Source organism: Diplotaxodon limnothrissa, linkage group LG16 (assembly GCF_057381915.1).
Source record: "Diplotaxodon limnothrissa isolate DT_005_m linkage group LG16, D_limnothrissa_male_GT1.1, whole genome shotgun sequence".
Classification (NCBI taxonomy): Eukaryota; Metazoa; Chordata; class Actinopteri; order Cichliformes; family Cichlidae; genus Diplotaxodon; species Diplotaxodon limnothrissa.
In genome coordinates this window covers 20,234,633-20,254,794 of record NC_140611.1, presented here as the reverse complement: position 1 = coordinate 20,254,794, position 20,162 = coordinate 20,234,633, and the positions used below count along the sequence as shown (strand labels likewise).

The window sequence follows — 20,162 nt, the reverse complement described above, 5'->3', positions numbered from 1 at the left end:
ATGGGTTGATTACATGCTCAACTGATGGTTTGCTTCTCCTCCCCCTCCTCATTATTGTTATTGATGATAATATTATTATTATTAAAATTGTATTAATTCAAATTCTTATTAACATTATAAACATTATAACCTTAGAACTAATAATAATTATTATTATTACTTTTTTTTAACCTGAAGCATATAGAAGTAATGCAGGCTGGAGACACATGGCAATATCGTGTTATAAACAGTGTTCAGGTCATTAGTCAAAAAAGTAATTACAGTACATTACTTAATTAATCACTGCAGAAAGTAATTTGTATAAAAGTTACAAACGTGCACATGAGGAAATGGAAGCTACAATGCCATACAATCCTGACTGCTCATCACTGCTTTTTGTTACCTGTGGAAGATCAGGCTCTGGCTGCTGTGTTGGGGGTTGGCATGCAATCATTCTGGGCTCTTGGCTGGGTTTATGTGAGCGTGCAGTCTGTGCAGATGTTTACAAAGAGACAGTGGTGGTATTTTTAATGCAGTTGTTCCTGCTCTTGGCATAATTGCACTTCACCATCATTTTCATAATTTTCTTATTCTAGAAAAATAGATATTTTAACAATAAAAAATAACAAATAAGAATATAAATATAAAAATAAATGCAAAGTCCAGATGATTGTAGTGCAAGTGCAGAGAATGAAAAAGACACATTTGATTTTTTTTTTTTGTCTGTCTGGCATGCAAATAACTGATGAACCTTTGTAACAATGTAACAGCATAATTGCAGCTCTAATGTGATTATTGAGTTTAATACAGTAATGTGTTCCATTACTGAAAAACCTAATGTGATAACAGTAATGACTTATTTTGGAATGCATTACAGCCAACAATGGTAACAAACAATAAAAAAGACATCAGACTGTAGACCTGCCATATTGCTTAAACATGTAATATGTTATTGGATAACAGCTTTTCTAAGTGTTGTGCGGCTCTTTGGAAATATGTGGAGATTTAAGTGTGCATTTCGGGGAACATTTTGCCGTCCACATTGTGCTATATTCTCCATCTTCCTGTCTATTTTCTGTACACTGTTCAAGATTAAGGTTAAGGGGAAGGTTCATACCCTACCAATGAGTCAATCAAGATCAGTCATGCCACCACTACAATTAGATTAACACCCTGTTTAGCAGCTGTGTAAAGTCTACAGGTCTGTAAAATACAAACGTGTCAGTGTTAGGGTTGTGATAGATGAAAGATAATCACAAACGTTCATGGATGAGGAAGCATAGGATCCATGACTGACTATTTCATTTCCTATTACGAAGGTCTTGGTCTGGTATTATTTAGAGTATGTGATTCCTTGTTAAAACCAGTCCCTCTGAGGGCACAGGTGCAGATTAATTTGGAGGTAGCCATATCTCCGGTGTGTTGCTGGGCAGACAGAGTGTAGTCTATGGTGTATGAAAGCTGTGGCTTGTATAATGAAAATCAGGCATGTGATTACGCCCTCCGCTGTTAGGAAATAACACACGTAACACATTTTACGAAATCATATTTTCATTCCTTTTTTTTCAGTCATTATCTGAGTTTGAGGCTCTAAAGGGAAAACATGTCACTATCTACGTTGCTTTACGCAAGAGATTTTGTCACAGAAGCTCTAAATAAGGTGTGAGTCACAATGTTGCTATTGTAGAAGGAAACTAGTTGAGAACAGCTGTTGTGTGTCTCAGAGCAGAGGCTTCTTTATTAGATGCAGTGCAAGATGTGTAGATCTTCAGCATTTTGACAATTTTTAATTTTTTAAAAGAAAGACAGAAAGAAACCAAAGAAAACTGTTAGCTTCTGCTCTTAAAGCTTTTCTCTGGATGTTTAATTAACAGTGAAAAAAGTGCTCTTTGTTATTAAATGAATCGAGCCCAAACAGTAACACAGTAAGATGCCTGACTTCAAACTTCACTCATACAACAGTTTCCAGGCACAAACATCCACCATCTTATTCAGGGCTCTCACTATAGTGATCTATATGATATACTTCTATTTTGACATCTTATATCTTGGTGTCTTACATGATTTATAAATCAAATTTATTCTTCATCTAAAGAAAAGCAAAGCAAACATGCATTTAATTTTTTCTGCACTGCAGAAATAATGAGACGGAAATCTGAATCTGAGCGCGCTCTCTTTTTAGTTTAGACACTATACGTCCATCATCACTCAGTGGCTGATGTCTGCACAGATGGCTTTAGAAGTAGATGCTATCAGTCAGGGTTCAGCTCCATTTGGGTCTAATCACTGATGCTCTATGTGGCCTGTGTACTTGTGTACATGTGTAATTGTATCCACACACACGTGCGTGAGTGAGACAGTGCATGATAGTTTTCTATTAAGACAACTAAGAACTACACTGGCAATGTGAGTCATGTGCATTGCATATACATATTTGTGTGTATATGTGTGTGTGTTGTTTTGAGGATTAGCTGGTTCTAAAAGTAGCCATCCCAAAGCCGATAGCTAAACAGATGAAAGTACTTTTTACCCCATTACCCATTAACTTGTAAATCTTCTGTCCATCCCATCTGTGTGGCCTGTGACCTTTTAAGTGAGTGGGATGTAGTGTGCCCAGTCACTCATCTTGCTGCTTAGCCGTGGCACTAATCACAAAATTAACTGCAGCTAGACTTCACTGTCAAAGTATCTCATTCACTAAAGCACCTTGGTGGCCAGATGGGTACAGCTTGTTCCACATAACCCCAGTGTCCACTCTTAGAGTCTGAATTGGGAAGTGTGTCTCATAGCGTGCGTCATCTTTGGATAGAACTTTTGTATCCAGGCTTTGAAAACTTTTAGCTCTCAACAGAGGCACAGTCTTATTGGGGGAGAAGAATTTGAGGACTTTCAAACAAACTTTTGTAAGGACATCAACATCACTGAGTAAAGCAGAAAGGATTCACAGTGGTAATTGTGTGATGCACTGAAGTTCTCAACTTCCGGATGTATCTGTGTTTAGCTGAAATGCATACAGTATTACTAGTCCAGTGTTGCACTTTGTTTGTTGGCTCCTTTCTTTTGCATCTCCTTCATATCACAGTAGCTTTGACATATAAAGATATCCTTTCAGTATGACGTTGGTATGGTCCACAGTCTCTTATCTGATTTTGATGAACAAGAAGTGGCAAAAATGAGAAAGAATCATAAATGGAAAGGAAGTGTTTGTTTGACCCATCTTCAAGGTGCATCTCTAAGAACCTCTTATTGCACATTAGAGCTTTAGACAAGCTCTTTGAAGTGCTACCATGGTGACGATGATGGGGATGAGAAATGGTTTCCAGACTGTGCTGTGTGTGTGTGTGTGTGTGTGTGTGTGTGTGTGTGTGTGTGTGTGTGTGTGTGTGTGTGTGTGTGTGTGTGTGTGTGTGCAGGTGTGTATGACATGTTCAGATACCTTAAACCCACACTGTTATTAAACAGTCACCAGGGGACAACTACTGCTACAAAAAGACATTTAATTTTATCCAAGTCTGTACAATCTGACCCTTCTGCCCACTTGATCTTTGGCTTCACTAAAGACTTTTTGGGTGAGTTTATGGTCGTAATTGTTAGTTTCACACATCACTGAACACAAGTTGTCTTTATTTTGTAAATTATGATCCCATTACAGTAGCAGGGTTAACTTTTAGGTGGGGCTACCATATAAACATCCTCACAGTCTGTTTCAAACCTCTAAGAAGGTGACATATGGACTATGTCTATATTTTTTATACAGTTTTACTTAATGCTAGTTTTAGCCTCTTCATTTGACTTCATACAGCTGTGTTACCTTCTTACCTGCTTTATTTTGTGTGACTTTGCCAAAAATATAAAACTATGTGATGACATAACTGTGTTTTATTCAATTTACATCTTATTTTGCCAGAAGCCAACAAGGCTGAAAAATGAACACAAACACGCCGTTCTTCAAATTTTAGACAGGCTGTGAAATAGGTTAATTCCCTTGAACTGCCTTACCCTTATATCAGAAATAAACATGTCCACAGTCCAGACAAGAAAAACTGAAAAGACTGAGTTTTAACATATGTCACTGCTCAGTTATATAAAAACTGGAAAATTTGTTTTTTTAAAAAAAAAAAAAAAAAAACGTTTTAATGAAATCAAAGCAAAGAAAAAAAAAGCACAAGTCCACTGATTTTGAAAGCTCTGGACTGTGCATTTGACTTTAATTCCAATTGTATAAATATGTTTCCCCCCCCCCCTCTTCTTAGTTGTCCTGAGACTACACCAAATCGCTGCTTGTAATTTCTGCACAGCCGTTCCACTGGGGATTAAAGATGTTGGGTTAGGATTGCATAATACTGTGGGATGTTGCTGTGGCTTCACACAGACATGTCTATATCTTCTTCAGTATATTACCTCTTGAAAGTCAGGGGCCATAGAAAACTGTAAAACAGAGCCCATGATGGCTATGCTTCAAAATGTCCATACTGTAACTGTCCTTTCACATTATTGAGGAGCCTTGTGAGAATCAGCGGACTGGTTTCTCAAGATTGCAATAAGTCAGGGTGCCAGCAGCTCACTGGGTTGAATAGTTAACCTCTATACCATAAGGCTAATGCAGGGCTGGGTTCCACCCCAGGCTATTTGCTGAATGTCTTTCCCGTGCTCTCCTGTCTGTGCTCATGTGGCCTGTTTTAACAGCAGAAAAGATGCTGGCAATCCATTAGACTAACTCTATAATGCTAATACTCTTAGCTGTTAGTTTTGTGGTGAACAGAATAAACTTTTTGGGATTTCCTTACCTGGATGATTGAGCACACATCAAGACTTCCTGAGTAATGCCTCAGTCACACAGGCCCGGGGGAAAAAATATACACCCTGCATGCACAGTTAGCAAGCGGTTGCAGGCTAATTTTCTCAGTGTAACTACCGCTGTGCTAGTTTTAGCAGATATTTGCAGACATGTCAGTGTATTCCATGCTAACTACTGGTGACTGTAGACCATAGCAATTGCAAGGAGGTGTTTCACTGCAACACGCAATAGGTTGTTGCAACCAATATCAAGCATGGAACTTGCAGGCATTCCCCAACTGGTCACAGAATACACATTTTCACTGGTGACCAGTTGTTGTCCAGGGGTCCCTGACCAGGGGAACTAAAAGCCAAACAGGCCTTGAGGTTGGAAGCACCTCAAGAGAAACAGAGGAGATTTTTTTGACTGACACTTAACAAAATGTTACTCACAGATAAGCAGTATTTATAACACAGGGCTGGTCTGCTTAAGTGACACTTAATAGTTAGTTTAACTATTTACTCAACCCTCAAAACAGTGAATTGTTGCAGATCAGTGGAGAAACATAAAGAGCTTCACTTTTCCATATGTCAGCACGGATATGAATGAGCTGCTACAATTTCCTCTCAGGCAGATCATCTCTCTTAAATCCTCGTATTCCTAATGTTGCTTCCCTTCCCATCCCCTCTTTTTTAATACCTGAATTCAGACAGTACACAAACTGTGTTCTAAAAATAAGTAAAAGAAACCAAAAAAACACAGCAGGATGTGCCAAGACTTGGCTTAAAACTGTTACGAGCGACGATTACATAAGCGCTTTATAAGCTTTAATATTGTGAAACACGCACACGCAAGGTCTGCATTTATCAGAGGGCTCTCACACCTACATAAAGGATACATACAGTGATGTTAAATCAAAACTAGAGCTGGTCGGCTCTGGTTAATTCTCATTTGTGCACAAAAGTGATTATGACCCATACTGTACGTAGTTATGTTTCGTGACAGTGCCCTCCTGTGGCTATGGTACCTTTGGCAGGAATAGAGGACGTGAAATCTTACTAATCACTAATTAGAGGTGAAAAATATTTGCTGCTACTTCTTTGGAGTGCTAATTCCTGAAACACGGCTACGTGGAGTTTTCAGAGGGTTGATAGACTGGATGAGCCATTCTGATTGGTTATACGTTTTTGGAGAACTTTACATTTCCTCTAACAGCAGCATTGTGCTGACCTCTGTTGGTGAATATATCACAACACACAGGTATCACAATTCTTTCAAGGTCTCACACACTAAAACTAGAAATGTTCTCTGAGGATTTAAAAATCAGATATCCATTAAACTTTACATTTATCACTAAATCCAGCAACCAACCTCTATTTTAAAACCACGTGGCCTCTTAATACCACACAGACACACAGAGGCTGTGGTTTGAATGACAGGTGGAATATTGGATGCAGACTATTGGCGGGTTAGTTGAGGATTAGTCCGCTGAGCACTTCATCCCCCCCAACAAGCTGAAATAGAAATGAGGGCTTTAATCCAAAAATGGAAGGGCCTGTGGCACAGAGCGGAAGGTAAACAAGAATATGCCCTTTGTTATTGTTCTTTAGCTTTATAATCCTCCATTACAATAGCACCGAGTTCTGAGACTGTCTGTAGGCAATATATCTCAATGGCTCTCAGTGACCCTCAATAATTCAGTTCACATAATGTGACATAGTTCATGGACCACAAGAAATATTAATCCAAACACCTTTGAGTTCCCTTACAGAGTATAGCACATTATCATTCAAATTCAGGGGAGCTGTAGTATCTGATGCTCAGTAAGCAGCTGAATAAATGCATGTGCTGCGACATTAATTATTAATGGTGAGTGTGTATGCAATTGATCTTACTGGCCTCACTGGTTCTTGGTCAGCAGTTTCATAATGTGTAATAGGAAAATGGATCCACTCCTCTGCCATAACGCTCACCTTCGATGCACAGAATTTAAATGATGTGCTGTATTTCTAATCAGATAAATACACAAACCCACCTCTCTGCTGAAGTGATAATATGTACAGTTCATCTCTGATGTGGCTAAATCTCCATAAAGCATTCATTCATGATCCCTGTGGTTATCCTTCTATTTTTTTCTATTTTTTTCTATTTTTTTAATATATGACAGCATAAGCTACATTTAATGTACTTTCACTGCCATCTCAAGGTTGTAAATGGAACTGCATGTTTAAGCAATACTGTGGCACAGGAATGTGTAGCTATTGATAAAAATAACCAAACTTTATGGTTGACTAATAAAACAAAATTGTGCAAAAAACTTAACTTATTTTCATTATTTTAGATTTTATATGAGTTTTACTTTGGCCTTATGTGCTAAACAATTATGGTAGAGAATCATAACATTTTCCTGGCATAATCAATTTTTTTTCTAATGATTTTTTTTTCTGTTTTTGTACAATACTGGATTTGATTTTATTTCATTTATGATATAATTGTGTTTTTTTCTTTTATGAGACTCAAAAGAAAAAGCTTAATACATTTCTTAGACCACTTGTCATAAAATGAAAACAGAAATATTTTACAAATCTGTCAAAAGTTCTTTAAAACAAAACATTTGATTGTTGTTTATTAGTAAAATAGCACACTTTATGTCCCAGTATATGTTTTGCTATATTTTTGTAATTTTTATGCTTTTATGTGAAACTGTAAATGTGAAAATTCATGGGTAACAAAAATAGTTATATTTTAGCCTTTAAAATATAACTTTAATGAAAGATCTTATGCATTTTGGTGAATTAACCATTACAGAAACATAAAAGCAATTTTGAAAATTACTGATGCTATTCACTGAGGGCAGCTGTAGCATTAACTTACAATGGGTGATCTAATTAATCTGTTAAGCAGTGTACATATCCTTTGCTGCACACATCAGCAGAGTGCTGCCAAGGTAGCTGCTGTCAGCACTGTTACTTTCCTGCAAAGTTCTGTTATTGCAGCCTGTGTCGTCAGCTTAAAGGTTGTAGAAACTGCCTGTTCAGAAATAATTTTAGATGTTAACTCGTGTTTTTTGCTTCTCCTACTGTCCTTGCTTTTTCAAACATGTCTTTATGTCTTTATTAAAACCCTGAATATCATTTTTGTATGGTTAGTGCGTTGTGTTCACCACTACTTTTGTACGTTGATTGGAAGCAAGTCACATCATGCAAAAGCACCACAGAGGAACAGATTATATGTCTGTATTTATTTTCATCAGAACACAATTTTAATCATTGTAGCAGTAGTTTTCATACTTTTCGAAAAGATCATGACTTGTGAGACTGTTTTATAAATCATTTCATCAAAGTTGTTTGTAGAAAAATTAAAGAAGTTACTTGAACTAAAGCATCTATAATATTACAATATACTGGTAGTATAATAGTAATAATAATAATCATAATCGCAATGATATTTCTATATGCCTTTGAACCTTTTTCATCTCTATAATCATAAATCATTCACTTATGCACACACAAAGCCACAACCTTTCACAATAAGGTTGCAAAGCTGAGGACAAGTCTATTGGTTAAACCTCACCACACTCTCTTTTAACATCAATGATCTGAGACGCTTAAATAAAAAAAAAGGATCAGAAGTAGAAGAAGGAGAAGAAGAAGAAGAAAGTAACAGCATGACATCAACTCAAAGTACACAAGGAGAGACATACATTGTTCAGCATACTAGGGAACATATTTACAACCAAAAAAAGGAATGGGCTTCTGCATAGATCCACAGGATAGAGAACAGAACTATTGTGAAAACAGAGAGAGGCTGAGAAAGAGTGAAAGAGGGCAATATTTGTGTACATATTATTTCGTGGTGGGTGCACAGGGTGGTAATGGCAAGAGGCATAAATACTCTATATGTGCAGGGGTAAAACACAAAATTCGATTTTGTACGTTAGTGTGTAATGGAACGTGACAGACCATAACCTATGATCGCTACAGACCATTGTCTGGGATCTAGTCTGAATCTATAAGACCCTACACAATTTCTTCTCATTATAATGCAGTAAAAAATTTGACGAACCAATACATACAAAAAAATTAAATTATCACAGAGTAACTGTTGCGTGCAAGCCTGCATTACCAACAAAAGTCAAATCAGAGATTTACATCAGTCAAATCTAATTCTTTTTTTGTTTGTTTTTGGAAGTAATCTTGCACACAGAAATGTCCATACCTGGTGCAAACATGTGTGAAGGCGTGTGATAGATGACACATATGCACAGCATTCGCACCCATGCAACCACAGTCAGGATGCTCTGCTGCGTGTAAAGCAACCATGTTCTCTGCGTGACTTCTGAAAGCAGGTTTATTGAATAGGCGTGTCCGCCGGTTGGCTTTTGGTGGCTGCTGGATCGCAGCATGACCGCTGGCCATTAACGGCAGGATGAAATCACAATCTGCTGAACATATTACACTTCAAGGTGGACTCATCTTTTACATGTGCTTGTGACAAGGCTTGCATGACACTTGCGGGGCAATCTATGTATTGCTAGCATTTCTTGCAGACCCTGTATTCCTTCTTATGTCCATTATGTGTCATTATGAAAAGCACTATGTCATGCTGTATTTTAAATTTTATTTATTTATGCTTGGGCACCATTAACCGCTGTCTGCACATCCTGTACTGCATTTCATGTTATGGAAATTTGGGGGAAATATTTCCTTAAGACGAGAACGGAAAAATGCAAATAATACAGAGTCTGTTTTGGGGCAATGACACAGTTATTACACAATCTAATGTGCAATCACTGTACTGATTTCACACTAAAATGCATGCTTCAGGACTGCAGCTATTATCATATAGGTAATGTTGCAAGACCCTGTGTGGTGAAAGACAGCTGTGGTTTGCCACACCTGTCCCACTGCCACGAGGTCATTTAAACACAAATGAGCTCTCCAAAGAGACTCAGAGACATTAACCTACATCTATGTATAAGAACAAAAGAAGAGCACACAGCAGCACACATGGAGCTCTGCCTTCCTGGTTTCCGTGTATCTGTCAGACCTTTTGTGGTAGGTCTTTAGCAGAAGTGTCAGTGGAAACGAATAAATCTATTGCCATCTAGTGGTGGCCAATGGTATAGCAGCATTGTTCTGAAACCGGAAGCAGTCATTTATGATGGGCATGGGTGTGCCGTGCCGCATGACCATGAAACAGTTATGTATGCATTTCAAGCAAGCAGCAATGGTAATGAGACTGAGGCAGGGTCTAAACAGTAAGTGCCAAAATAAGCCAATATACTTATTATATAGAAATTGTGTGAATAATGATGAATTTTAAATCCTCATATAAGGTTAATAATAAAAGTGTTGACATCAGATATCAGACTGGACATCTCATATAAGCAATAAACATATTCGAGAGTGGGGGGAAAAAATTCATTCAGCAAAAGCTGTTTATCTGCTCATCTTTACCATGTACCTGATCTCACAGCCTTGTTCATCAAAGAGACAAAAAATAAAACCAGAAACAAAAGAAGAAGTCAGCCCTTAAGGTCAAACCATTCCTCTCTTTTCACACACAGGTCAACATTTATAAATCAAAGTGTTAGCGGACCTAGATGATCACAGATAATGTGATTGGTGCAAACACAAACAATGGCATGCTCCTCTCTCTGTGTTTGTTTCTGTTTCTGCTTTCCAGTAGCAGCCGGCGGAATACCTTTGTACTGAAACCGCATGAGTTCAAAATAATAACAATAACAGTAATAATAAATGAGCCAGGTTTTTACCTTTTGTCTACTAACAATTTGGATGCAACCTTTTTGAATGTGCTTGATGTCTGTTTTGATGGCGTTTGATCTGTATATCTTAATAAGCCCTTTACTTAATGAGACAGGAGTTTGACATGTCAGGAGAAAAAGTACAAGACAGTGGGCATGCCACAGGAGCCGATTTGGGATAAGATGTGGTGCATTCAGGGAGTGGGGCTGAAGACAATCAACAAAAGAGGCTTTCATAACCTTGCAGCGCCTCCACATGCAGTTCATGTAATACACATTTGGATTCAACAGATATGTCAGAACTGCGCTGTGGTTATCAGATGGGGAATGTCAGTCTGTGTGTCGTATGGGACCAGCTCAGCACAAGGGGCCGGGGAGCAGGAATACAGTGTAAGAAACCGGAGTAGCTGCAGGTAGTGAGCTACCGTGCCTAATGAGATGTTGACATTTTATCCTTTTTATAATTGCATGGGAGTTATAGTTTACAAATTACGAAAGGTCATTAAAGGTAACATCCAGTCACTGTGTTTCCTTTGAATAAAAAGCCTGAGGTTAGGTTTTGGTTCAGGGGAAAACAGCAAATTGAGTTTTTGTTTTCAAGTAGTATTCATAACTAGAGTGATTTATTAGTCATATTTCTGTTACATTTTTATTATGAACCCACGTCAAGGTGAAGAAGCCGATCCAAGGCTTAAGGGGAAAGGAGCGGCCTTCAGACTAAATGCTGTTTGTATGCTGCAGACACTATTTGACTGGATGGTACCTTAAAAAAGAGCAAGTCTTTTTATGTCTGGTTTAACAGTGCTAAATATACTGATCTAATGTTTTTTTTATCCCAGCATCAGTCAGCTTTGCTCAGCCATGTTGCTGACAAGAGGAGTATGTTTAGAATAAGAAATAATATCCTTGATTAAGACAAGCATAGGCTTAATTTCATTTGGTGAGATAAAATTGCCCGATCTCTGAATCTTACACTTTTGTGTACACTAACAAAGGTGATCATTTTTCCAGGTATAATAATTCATCAGGTTTACATCCACTCTAAAAAGCTGACAAAAATGAACTTTTCGCCACCCTGCTTTACTTGAATCACTGTTGTCATTTTCACACATTAACTCCAGACAGTGTTACGGCAGGTTAAGAACTATTTAATGAGAACATCTGCATTCTGCATGCAGCCCCGTAACCGGATGTCCAGAGAAGTTCATTGCTGCAGTGGAAGTGTGAAAACAGCTCACGTTTACTTAATATTTTCCCTGCATTAAAAACATGATGATTTTAAATCCAGTGATCCAAAATCCTGGAAGTAACCCCTAAAAAACTTTTAACCTTTTAAAATTCTAATCATTTGTAAATTTTGTCATTGACATGGCTCAGCCCTGTCACAATAGGAACCTAAAGCTTTCATCTGGCTCACCACAAATTGGATTTCATTTTTGTAGTTTTGACAGTCGGTTCTATTCGTCAAGATGACACTTAGTAGTAATGATGCTACAACATTCGCTGAGGTAACAAAGACAATGGAGAGCAGATAAGCACATTTTCTAATCCATTTCTTTGGCACCTGAAGTCTTCATGACAGTTACCTAAATGGAAAGAACCGTGCATATGCATATGGCCTAAATTTTACATTTTATATTTGATCAAACCTATTAGATTGAATAGTCAAAAATAAGGAATTATGGTCAAAGCTAGTAAAAAGACCCATGTTGTATTAAAAAGAGCTCATCTGAGATTTAAAGCATTGGAAAAACAGAACGGGCTGTCCTGTCCTGGTTTCTAATGCCAGGTTTTGCTATTTTGGATTTAAAAGCAACATTAATGGGTCAATGTTATCTCACAAAACAAATTAAGGGGAAACTGTAAACCTGCGTTAAACACTGTATTTATTATGGACATCAGAACCACATTCAAAAAAGTCAGTGGTGTTTAATGAGATTGTGGCCATCAAAACACCATGGCAGAGCTAAGTGACATCTGAGGGGGCCTCCATAAAAATCATCTGCTGTACCAGCCTGTTAGGTAGACTTTTGTGTCCGCAACACACACTCCTTCTCTTACACACACATGCTCACACGCACACAAGTAAATCTAGAAAACGCACACACAGACAAACTTGCAAGATATTCCTCTTTTTCTTTACACGTTGTCTGTCTTATTTCGAGGCAGACACATTTCCTTCCTCTATGAGAGACTCAGAAACAAAGACAAAGGATGAACATTAAAAAGTGAATATGATTGTGTTATTCCATAGTTAGCCAGTGCAACACAAACCAATAATTGGAACACAGTGTAAAAAAGCGTAGTGAGAGAAACTCAGCCACGAGGAAGCTGACCTTCCCTCTCAACAAAGGCTGTGGCATTGTCCCCTTTCCCTTGAGAAGGGACTGTTTGAACCCCGCGGTATGTCTGTTTGTTTAGTTATTCATTTGTCTTGATTGATTCCTGTGTCTTTTAATATCAAAGCGTCCCACATTTTCCATTTGCCAGAAAGCGTTGCAGGATGTCCACAGGCGTACAGCTCCAGCCGCTTGCACAGCTGTGGCTGTATTTTTCCACATCGGTTGCCATGGTGAGGGAATCCCCCACCCCAACAACCTCACCTTCTCCTGGCAGCTCTATCACTCCTCGTTGGCAGGGCTCTCCTCCAGAGGCGTGATGGTGGGGAGGCCCAGTCCTGTTGCATTGTGGGATGCTGTGAGGCTGGCAACAGTGTGTAGGAGGACAAGGACCAGCAGGCAGAGTTTGAGCCGGCTGTTACACAGTCTGCAGGCTGCTGAGGAGCTGAGGGAGGTACGGTGCTGGCATGGTGGGTGAGTTCTTTTCAGGGTCCCCCGGGAACGGTTGTCTGCTTTCAAGTACCACCGTACGTCACAGCACTCTGCATCTGGGTCCACACCTGATGGATAGTCTTCCAGCAGCCCTGGAGGTTGTTTTTGGGGTTGGAGGGATGTAAAGAAAAAAAGAGTGAGAAATGCACTTTTCTGTGTAGCATTTTTAATAAATTCATACTTGTTTTTGCTTCTTTCTTTTTTTTAAAGCAAAAGAAAGAAAAAAATGTTTGCTGCTTCCTGTCTGCAACCTACCTGCAAGAAGAGGAACAATATAGTTACTGCCTGTCTCTGACAAAGCCCCCATTTTTGGATTACAGTTGACACACATATGCATATACAATGCAAAGACACAGCAGATAAAACTGAAAGAGCTCCAGAAGCTATAACCCTCTCCTATAATCAGTCATAATGTACAGAGCACATATTTAATTTGCTGCCTCTGGTAAGAAAAAAAGTCCATAAACTCTTCTGGATCCATAAATACTCATTAGTGCAAAAATGTAGTTATTAAACCAGCATCCAAAAATATTTACTGAATGTGTGTTAGTAACTTCTAATTTATTAAGCCACAGCAAAAATAAATAGATGAATAAATAAATAAATAAATACAGTTACCAACTGTTTGAGGAGCATACTATTTCCTTTTTAACAGATATGTAAAGTATATTTAAAAAAATTTCTCCAAATAAATTGTTTTAGAAGGGGACGAGAAAAAATGGAGCGAGAGAAAACTTTACATGTTACTTTACTGTTTAATGTTACTGACAGTGTTGGGGAGTAACGGAATACATGTACCGCCGTTACGTATTTAAAATACAAAATATGAGTAACTGTATTCCGTTACAGTTACCGTTTAAAAAGGTGGTATTCAGAATACAGTTACTTTGTTGAAATAAATGGATTACACTGCGGTACTTTCCTGTTTAATATTGTCGCGGGTCAGGACTGTTTGGGTTTTGTTTGACAGCTACGTGCTGTTGTTCCAGGCGGCAGCGTTACGGTTGCCATGGTTACAGGGCGACGCTCTCTCTCTCTCTTTTGACTGTGTGTTTCCTGAGAGCCTTTTCGTTGTTGTTGTTGTTGTGCTAAGCTAACAGGCTGAATGCTACAAGCATAGCTCTAAAGAATGTAGCATCATGGGCAGTGTAGTCCGTGTTGCAGGGAGAATGGACTGCCATACACGTTATGGGTCTGTGAGCGCGAGGAGGGAGAAAAAGGGGAGTGGAAAGGTACGAGTTGTCATTGAGGAAAAACGGGAGCTGGAAGCATGTAAATATAATAATAACCACTGCAGCCAAGAAGAGTGCCTGACGAGCCCAGTTGTAAGTAAGCTATTAAGACTCGACTGTACACCGTGTTCGTGTTTTCCTCCGAAAACAATAAGTTCCGTTGGAGCAGTCTTTCAACGCCTCTCTCTGTCTCTCGCAAGAAAAGTTGACCCACACAACAAAGTAAAGCTATTTTTCGGCTACGAGCCGACAGGGACCCCGCCGTATCAGTCAGAGGTCCCTTTACTACAGTTCGGAGTCGCGGACCTTCAGTAATAGTAATAAATCACACAGCAATAGTACATTCACGTTGTTGTAAAAAGTATGATAATATATTAAGTAATCCAAAGTTTTCAGAATACGTTACTGTCATTGAGTAACGTAACGGAATACGTTACAGAATACATTTTGGGGCATGTATTCTGTATTCTGTAATGGAATACATTTTAAAAGTAACCTTCCCAACACTGGTTACTGATGTTGGGCTTTTTATAAGACACATTGACATTGAAAAGAAAAGAATACTGGTTTGAATTTACTGTGGAAAAAACGGCCATATTGATTGTTCTTTATAATCATATATGTCTCAGTAAAAACTGCCACAAACTGGCAACTGATTCATCACATCTTATTTGTCTCTGTTGTAAAGTAACCTCATGCTCAACATGACCACCAGAGGGCAGCATCAACATATGATGCCAGTGGGGACTCAACCCACATAGAGTTGTTCAAAGAAAAGTGCATCATGCTTTAATCCTCTGAACTTTTGGCATCTTGGGGCATCTGTCGCTCGTCACAGAGAAGAATCAGAGACTACTGGTTGATTATCTTCAGTATTTGTTCCTGTCAATACCTCAACATTATGCTGCTGTCATGGGAACCAGAGGTGATTTGACTAAAAATTAGGTTCTGCTTGGTTAATTTTTGATTTGGTTTTCTAGTTAAACTGAAGCAACTCGAGGGCTTCTGGTTACGTTTCAGTCATCAAGGCTGCAAGATCCCTGTTAGCTCTTAGATAGCTTGACCTTAAATATATATGTAGATCTTCAGTTTGTATTTGCATTAGCATAATATACACAAGTTAGTGAAATAAAAGGTTCCGATTTAAAATTCTTACAAAATGCACTTTTGTTGAACAGCAGTATGTGGGGAAAAAGTGCTATTTTGACATGGTTAGCTATTATATTATGATTTAGAGCAGTGCATTAATAAAAAGTGCATTCGGTATTGACACACACCAGTGATAAACGTGTTCCCCCCACTAGAATCTTCTCAGGAACTCAGTCTTTCTAACAGAATAAACAGGCTCTCAGTTTCTGGTGAGACAGTTCCTGTGCCTACTCAGGAGGTAGCAGTTTCTGAAGGATAAGAGACTGTCGGTGATTGGTCAGCTAAGCACTCTCATTCATCTGCTGTTTTTTTTAAACCCTGCTGCTGCAAACACCGATCAGGACCATTAAACAGAATCTGGCATTTTTTCCAGTGGACGACATTTTGAAACATTGCTTTAAAATCCCAAAGACATGGAAATGCAAATCACTTTTATCCCTTCGGATGGCTCCGGTACATTCACGTCTCACAAATGAAAGCACCTTAAACTTTCACTGAGAAGCATTTAAAGCGCCTTGTATTGTGCAGGACAGACGGAGCATATGGACCTATTGTCTCAGTGCTGTAACGTGCAGCTGCCTCGTGGAGCTATGAGTAATTGGCAGCAATTTGTTGTTATGGTGTATCTCCCTGTCAGTCTGATGATTAGTCAGAACATCCTGTAAGTGTAAATTCATACGTGTTTTCTGCCTGTTCTTCTGCGGTTGTGTGCCTGAAGGATTACTGAGTGAAACGCTGAGAGCGTGGCCTGCGGTAAATGAAGTAGGTGGGAGGTTAAAGGAAATTGATGTGTGGCTTTGAATCCCAGAATAGCAATATCTTAGCCCGAAATTTCACTGAGCACCTTAAAGCTTAAGCACACAGGATAAAATTACAAACACAACAATATATCAAATGCACAATGATTATTTTGTACCTGTGCATATAAAACTGGGGCTGCCTCCGTGAATGAGATCATCATTGTCGGGCAGGACAAAGGGGCACCGCTGTTGCACCTCCAGGCAGTACTGACCACAGGGGATTCGATTGCTGCAGTGCATCTGGGTGGTCTGGAAGTACTGAGAACACAGCCAAGGCTTATAAACCATCTAGGTGGAAGACAGAGAGGTGAGAGGATATTGATGAGTTAGTAAGGCTTTTGCTGGATGACACACACACACACACACACACATGCTCACACGCTTGCATTGATGTGAATCATCATGACCTCCACATCTACTGATCCACACAGGAATGAGCAGATATCCTGGCGATCCTGATATCCACTGTTTGTGCTGAATTTAGTTGTTGCTGGGCAGTCATCACTTTGTCAGTCAATACTGAGATTTGTCCAGTTATGTTGAAATTGAGTATTGCTCTGCACTGAAACTGCACCTTTAACTGCTCTTATGCGAGTGGTCTTTAAGTAGAGCAACACAGGACAGCAGACAAATGAATACCTTTTAAAATATTTGCGCTCCATTAAAAACAAAAAAGATAACATGCATGCTTAAATTCAAATATTGTGCCAACAAATTACTGTAGGACCATCACCAGCAAGCTTTAACACAAAATAGCATGGCTATTATCACTACTTGTACAATATTTGGGTTGGGAACACCATGTGTCTGTTTATAGCACTGACTATATAAAAGCCTTTTTTTACAGTTCTCAGAAATTCAAGTGTGCTAAATGTGAACCGCACTGAAAAAGAATGTAATAATATAACATTTTTTTAAAGATAAATTTGCTTTGTTACACCTAACGCTGGATGAAAATGGTGGGTCTGCTTTGCATTTACCTGTTGCTATGGCGAACTGTAATGATGGAGCTCCTTTGATAATAACGTTTTTCATTCGCCATGCACGCACTTAACCCAGAGAGAGTAGAATCAGGGTTGATTTAACTGACTCTGATCAGTCGTTCTGCAGCTAAAAACTGGTATTATTTGTAAGCACGGTCGATAGAAATCAGTTCGCAAACACTCCTGTTTTCGAGCCACAGTGTAAAGTAGTCATCTTCTCGGGTTAGCTCAAATACATGGAATCTGGTCAAAGCCTTATACTACATAATAGGGCTGGGCCATATTATACCGTTCACGGTAATACCGGTATAATGTTAGGCAACGATAGGAAAATGAAATATTGCGATAGAATATGAGTAAAACGCGCATGCGCAGTGCCTTTGTTTTCATACGCACATGGCCGATTGTTGAGTGAAACAGATGAACCAGAATTGGTTTGTAAAAATGGTGCAACTTCCGTGATGTGGAACTGGTTTGGTGTTTGTCCGTCAGATACACGACAAAACACATTTTTTTGCAGAACATGCAAGAGGCCGTCGTTATTGTCGTATTTGTCGGACTAAGATGCTCTTAAATCTGGGAGTAATCTGGGTCCTAAACCCCCCCTTCAGGTCAAACGAACACTGCAGCATCACTGAGAGTTAAAAACTGTCTAAATTCTTTCATCTTTAATAAAACGATCAGCTCGCTAGTTTCGCTAGTTACCTAAGCATGATATTGCATGTTCTGACTGAGAGATTTCTGAAAAAATTCAAATGTACAGCTCTGCTATCACTTACAGCATAAATGAAGACAGGAAACTAAACAGCAGTGACGTTTGTAGGGTTACTGAAGTTGGGCTAGCTGGTATATAATGATGTGCTACCTGATCGCTAGCGACACAGCTATGTTAGCATAACATAAACAGTGAAGCTGGAGGACGAACACTAACACTTTTCCACTTATAAAAGTTAACGTGAAGGTTCCTCATGGTTAGAGACAAATGCAATCGCATGGCAGGATGCTGTAAACAGACCAAACTTCAGTCAGGAGAACAACTGAGATAATCCATCCACAATACGAGGTTAGTCATTAATATACTGCAACAACATGGGAATAGAGCAGCTGCCAGAGAATTCAACATTAATGAATCAATGGTACAGAAGTGGAGGAAGCAAGAAGAATGAGTTTAATAAAGTTTGATTTATCTGACTGCTTTGTTTCGCTTAATGTGCCTTATAATCCCGTGCACCTTATGGTCCGAAAAATACGTACTGCACACTGCAGTTTAATGTTGCAAAGCACCTCTTTTTAACTTCAGTGGATATTATACATGGTTATGCTCAGGATATGTCAGCCCATTTCTACTGGAAATGCCTTTTGGTTAAACTTTCAGCAAGGAATTTGCATTTGCACTGTTACATTTTTATAAAGCTTTAATGTACATAAAAACCAGCTTCTTGTTTAAGTGAAAATAAATGGAAGGTTGTCTTTTTGCGCTAGTAATGTTGTGGAGTTGTATTTTGTCTTGCATCAATTATATCGTCAGTTATATCGTTATCGCAAATTTTCAAATATATATCGTGATAAATATTTTTGGCCATATCGCCCTGCTCTACTACATAATGCTTTTGCATTGGCATTGGTAAAAATGTTCTCGCCCATTTTCTCTGCTCAACAAGTGCACAAGTGGGGAAGAACGATTTACCTAGCACATTATTTTATCTTTTTTTCATTTTATAAGTCGGTCGCCTCATTGTGTGGTACTATCACCTGCAGCAATTAGATGGTATTTCCTCCAGCACCACTCCAGGGACTATGAGGCAAGCTAGCACCTGCTGTGCACTAATCATCACACCTAAAAGCAGTGCACCAAAGCACAGATCATATCACTTGTCCATGCAGACAGAATATTTGCATGTTGCTAGTATGTATGTGTGTGTGTGTGCCAGCATGTATAGGTGTAGGTATACATGTGTGTTTATGATATATCCAGATTAACAGTAAAGAGTGTGTTGTGAATAACAAGAAAATATACCTAATATGACTAATATCTGCTTTACAAAAGTGATATTAGCTAATATACTGTTAATTAGATATACAGATGAACATTAGTCAATTAAAATGTCCTTTTCAGTTCAATCAGGAACAATACTGCTGGCCGTTTTGTTCCACTACATTGTATTTTTTTTTTACAGAAAGACCTGGTTTCCCAGCTGAATAACAGTATTGTAGATCAAGCATGCCCAGCCCCAGTGGGAATGGCACTCCCTGACAGCAGCATCCTCCCTCAGCAGGACAGTGCACCATGACACACTCATCAGAATCATCAGAATCATCAGAAACTTTATTGTCATTGTCATGAGAACAACGAAATTAAGAATGGTCCCCGATCATTGCATCATCCCTAGCAATATCAAAATATAAATAAAACAATAAAATTCAATAAATAAAATAGATAGAATACTTAAAATACTAATAAGATATAACAGTAAAACATTCACATACATTCCCACACACATGCTTCAGACCGTGCATAGATTAACACAAGAGTGGCGTGATGGACATTTTTTTTGTAGTATTCAGATGTGTTATTGCAGTTGGATAACAGCTGTGTTTGAGTCTATTAGTCCTTGCTCTGATTGCCCTGTACCGTCTGCCTGAG

The 20,162-nt window shown here is 38.7% G+C and overlaps 1 protein-coding gene across 1 annotated transcript in view; it reads right to left on the bottom strand.

Annotated features, from left to right (window-relative positions):
• Positions 1–13,144: 13,144 nt before the first annotated feature.
• The window catches only part of nalf1b (NALCN channel auxiliary factor 1b), a 101,168-nt gene continuing 94,150 nt past the window's right edge, over positions 13,145–20,162 (bottom strand). The window contains exons 2-3 of the mRNA XM_085374729.1: positions 16,652–16,823; positions 13,145–13,446 (exon numbers count right to left, since the gene is read on the bottom strand). Coding sequence (XP_085230855.1) covers positions 13,145–13,446; positions 16,652–16,823 — 474 coding nt within the window. The remainder of the gene's footprint in view (positions 13,447–16,651; positions 16,824–20,162) is intronic.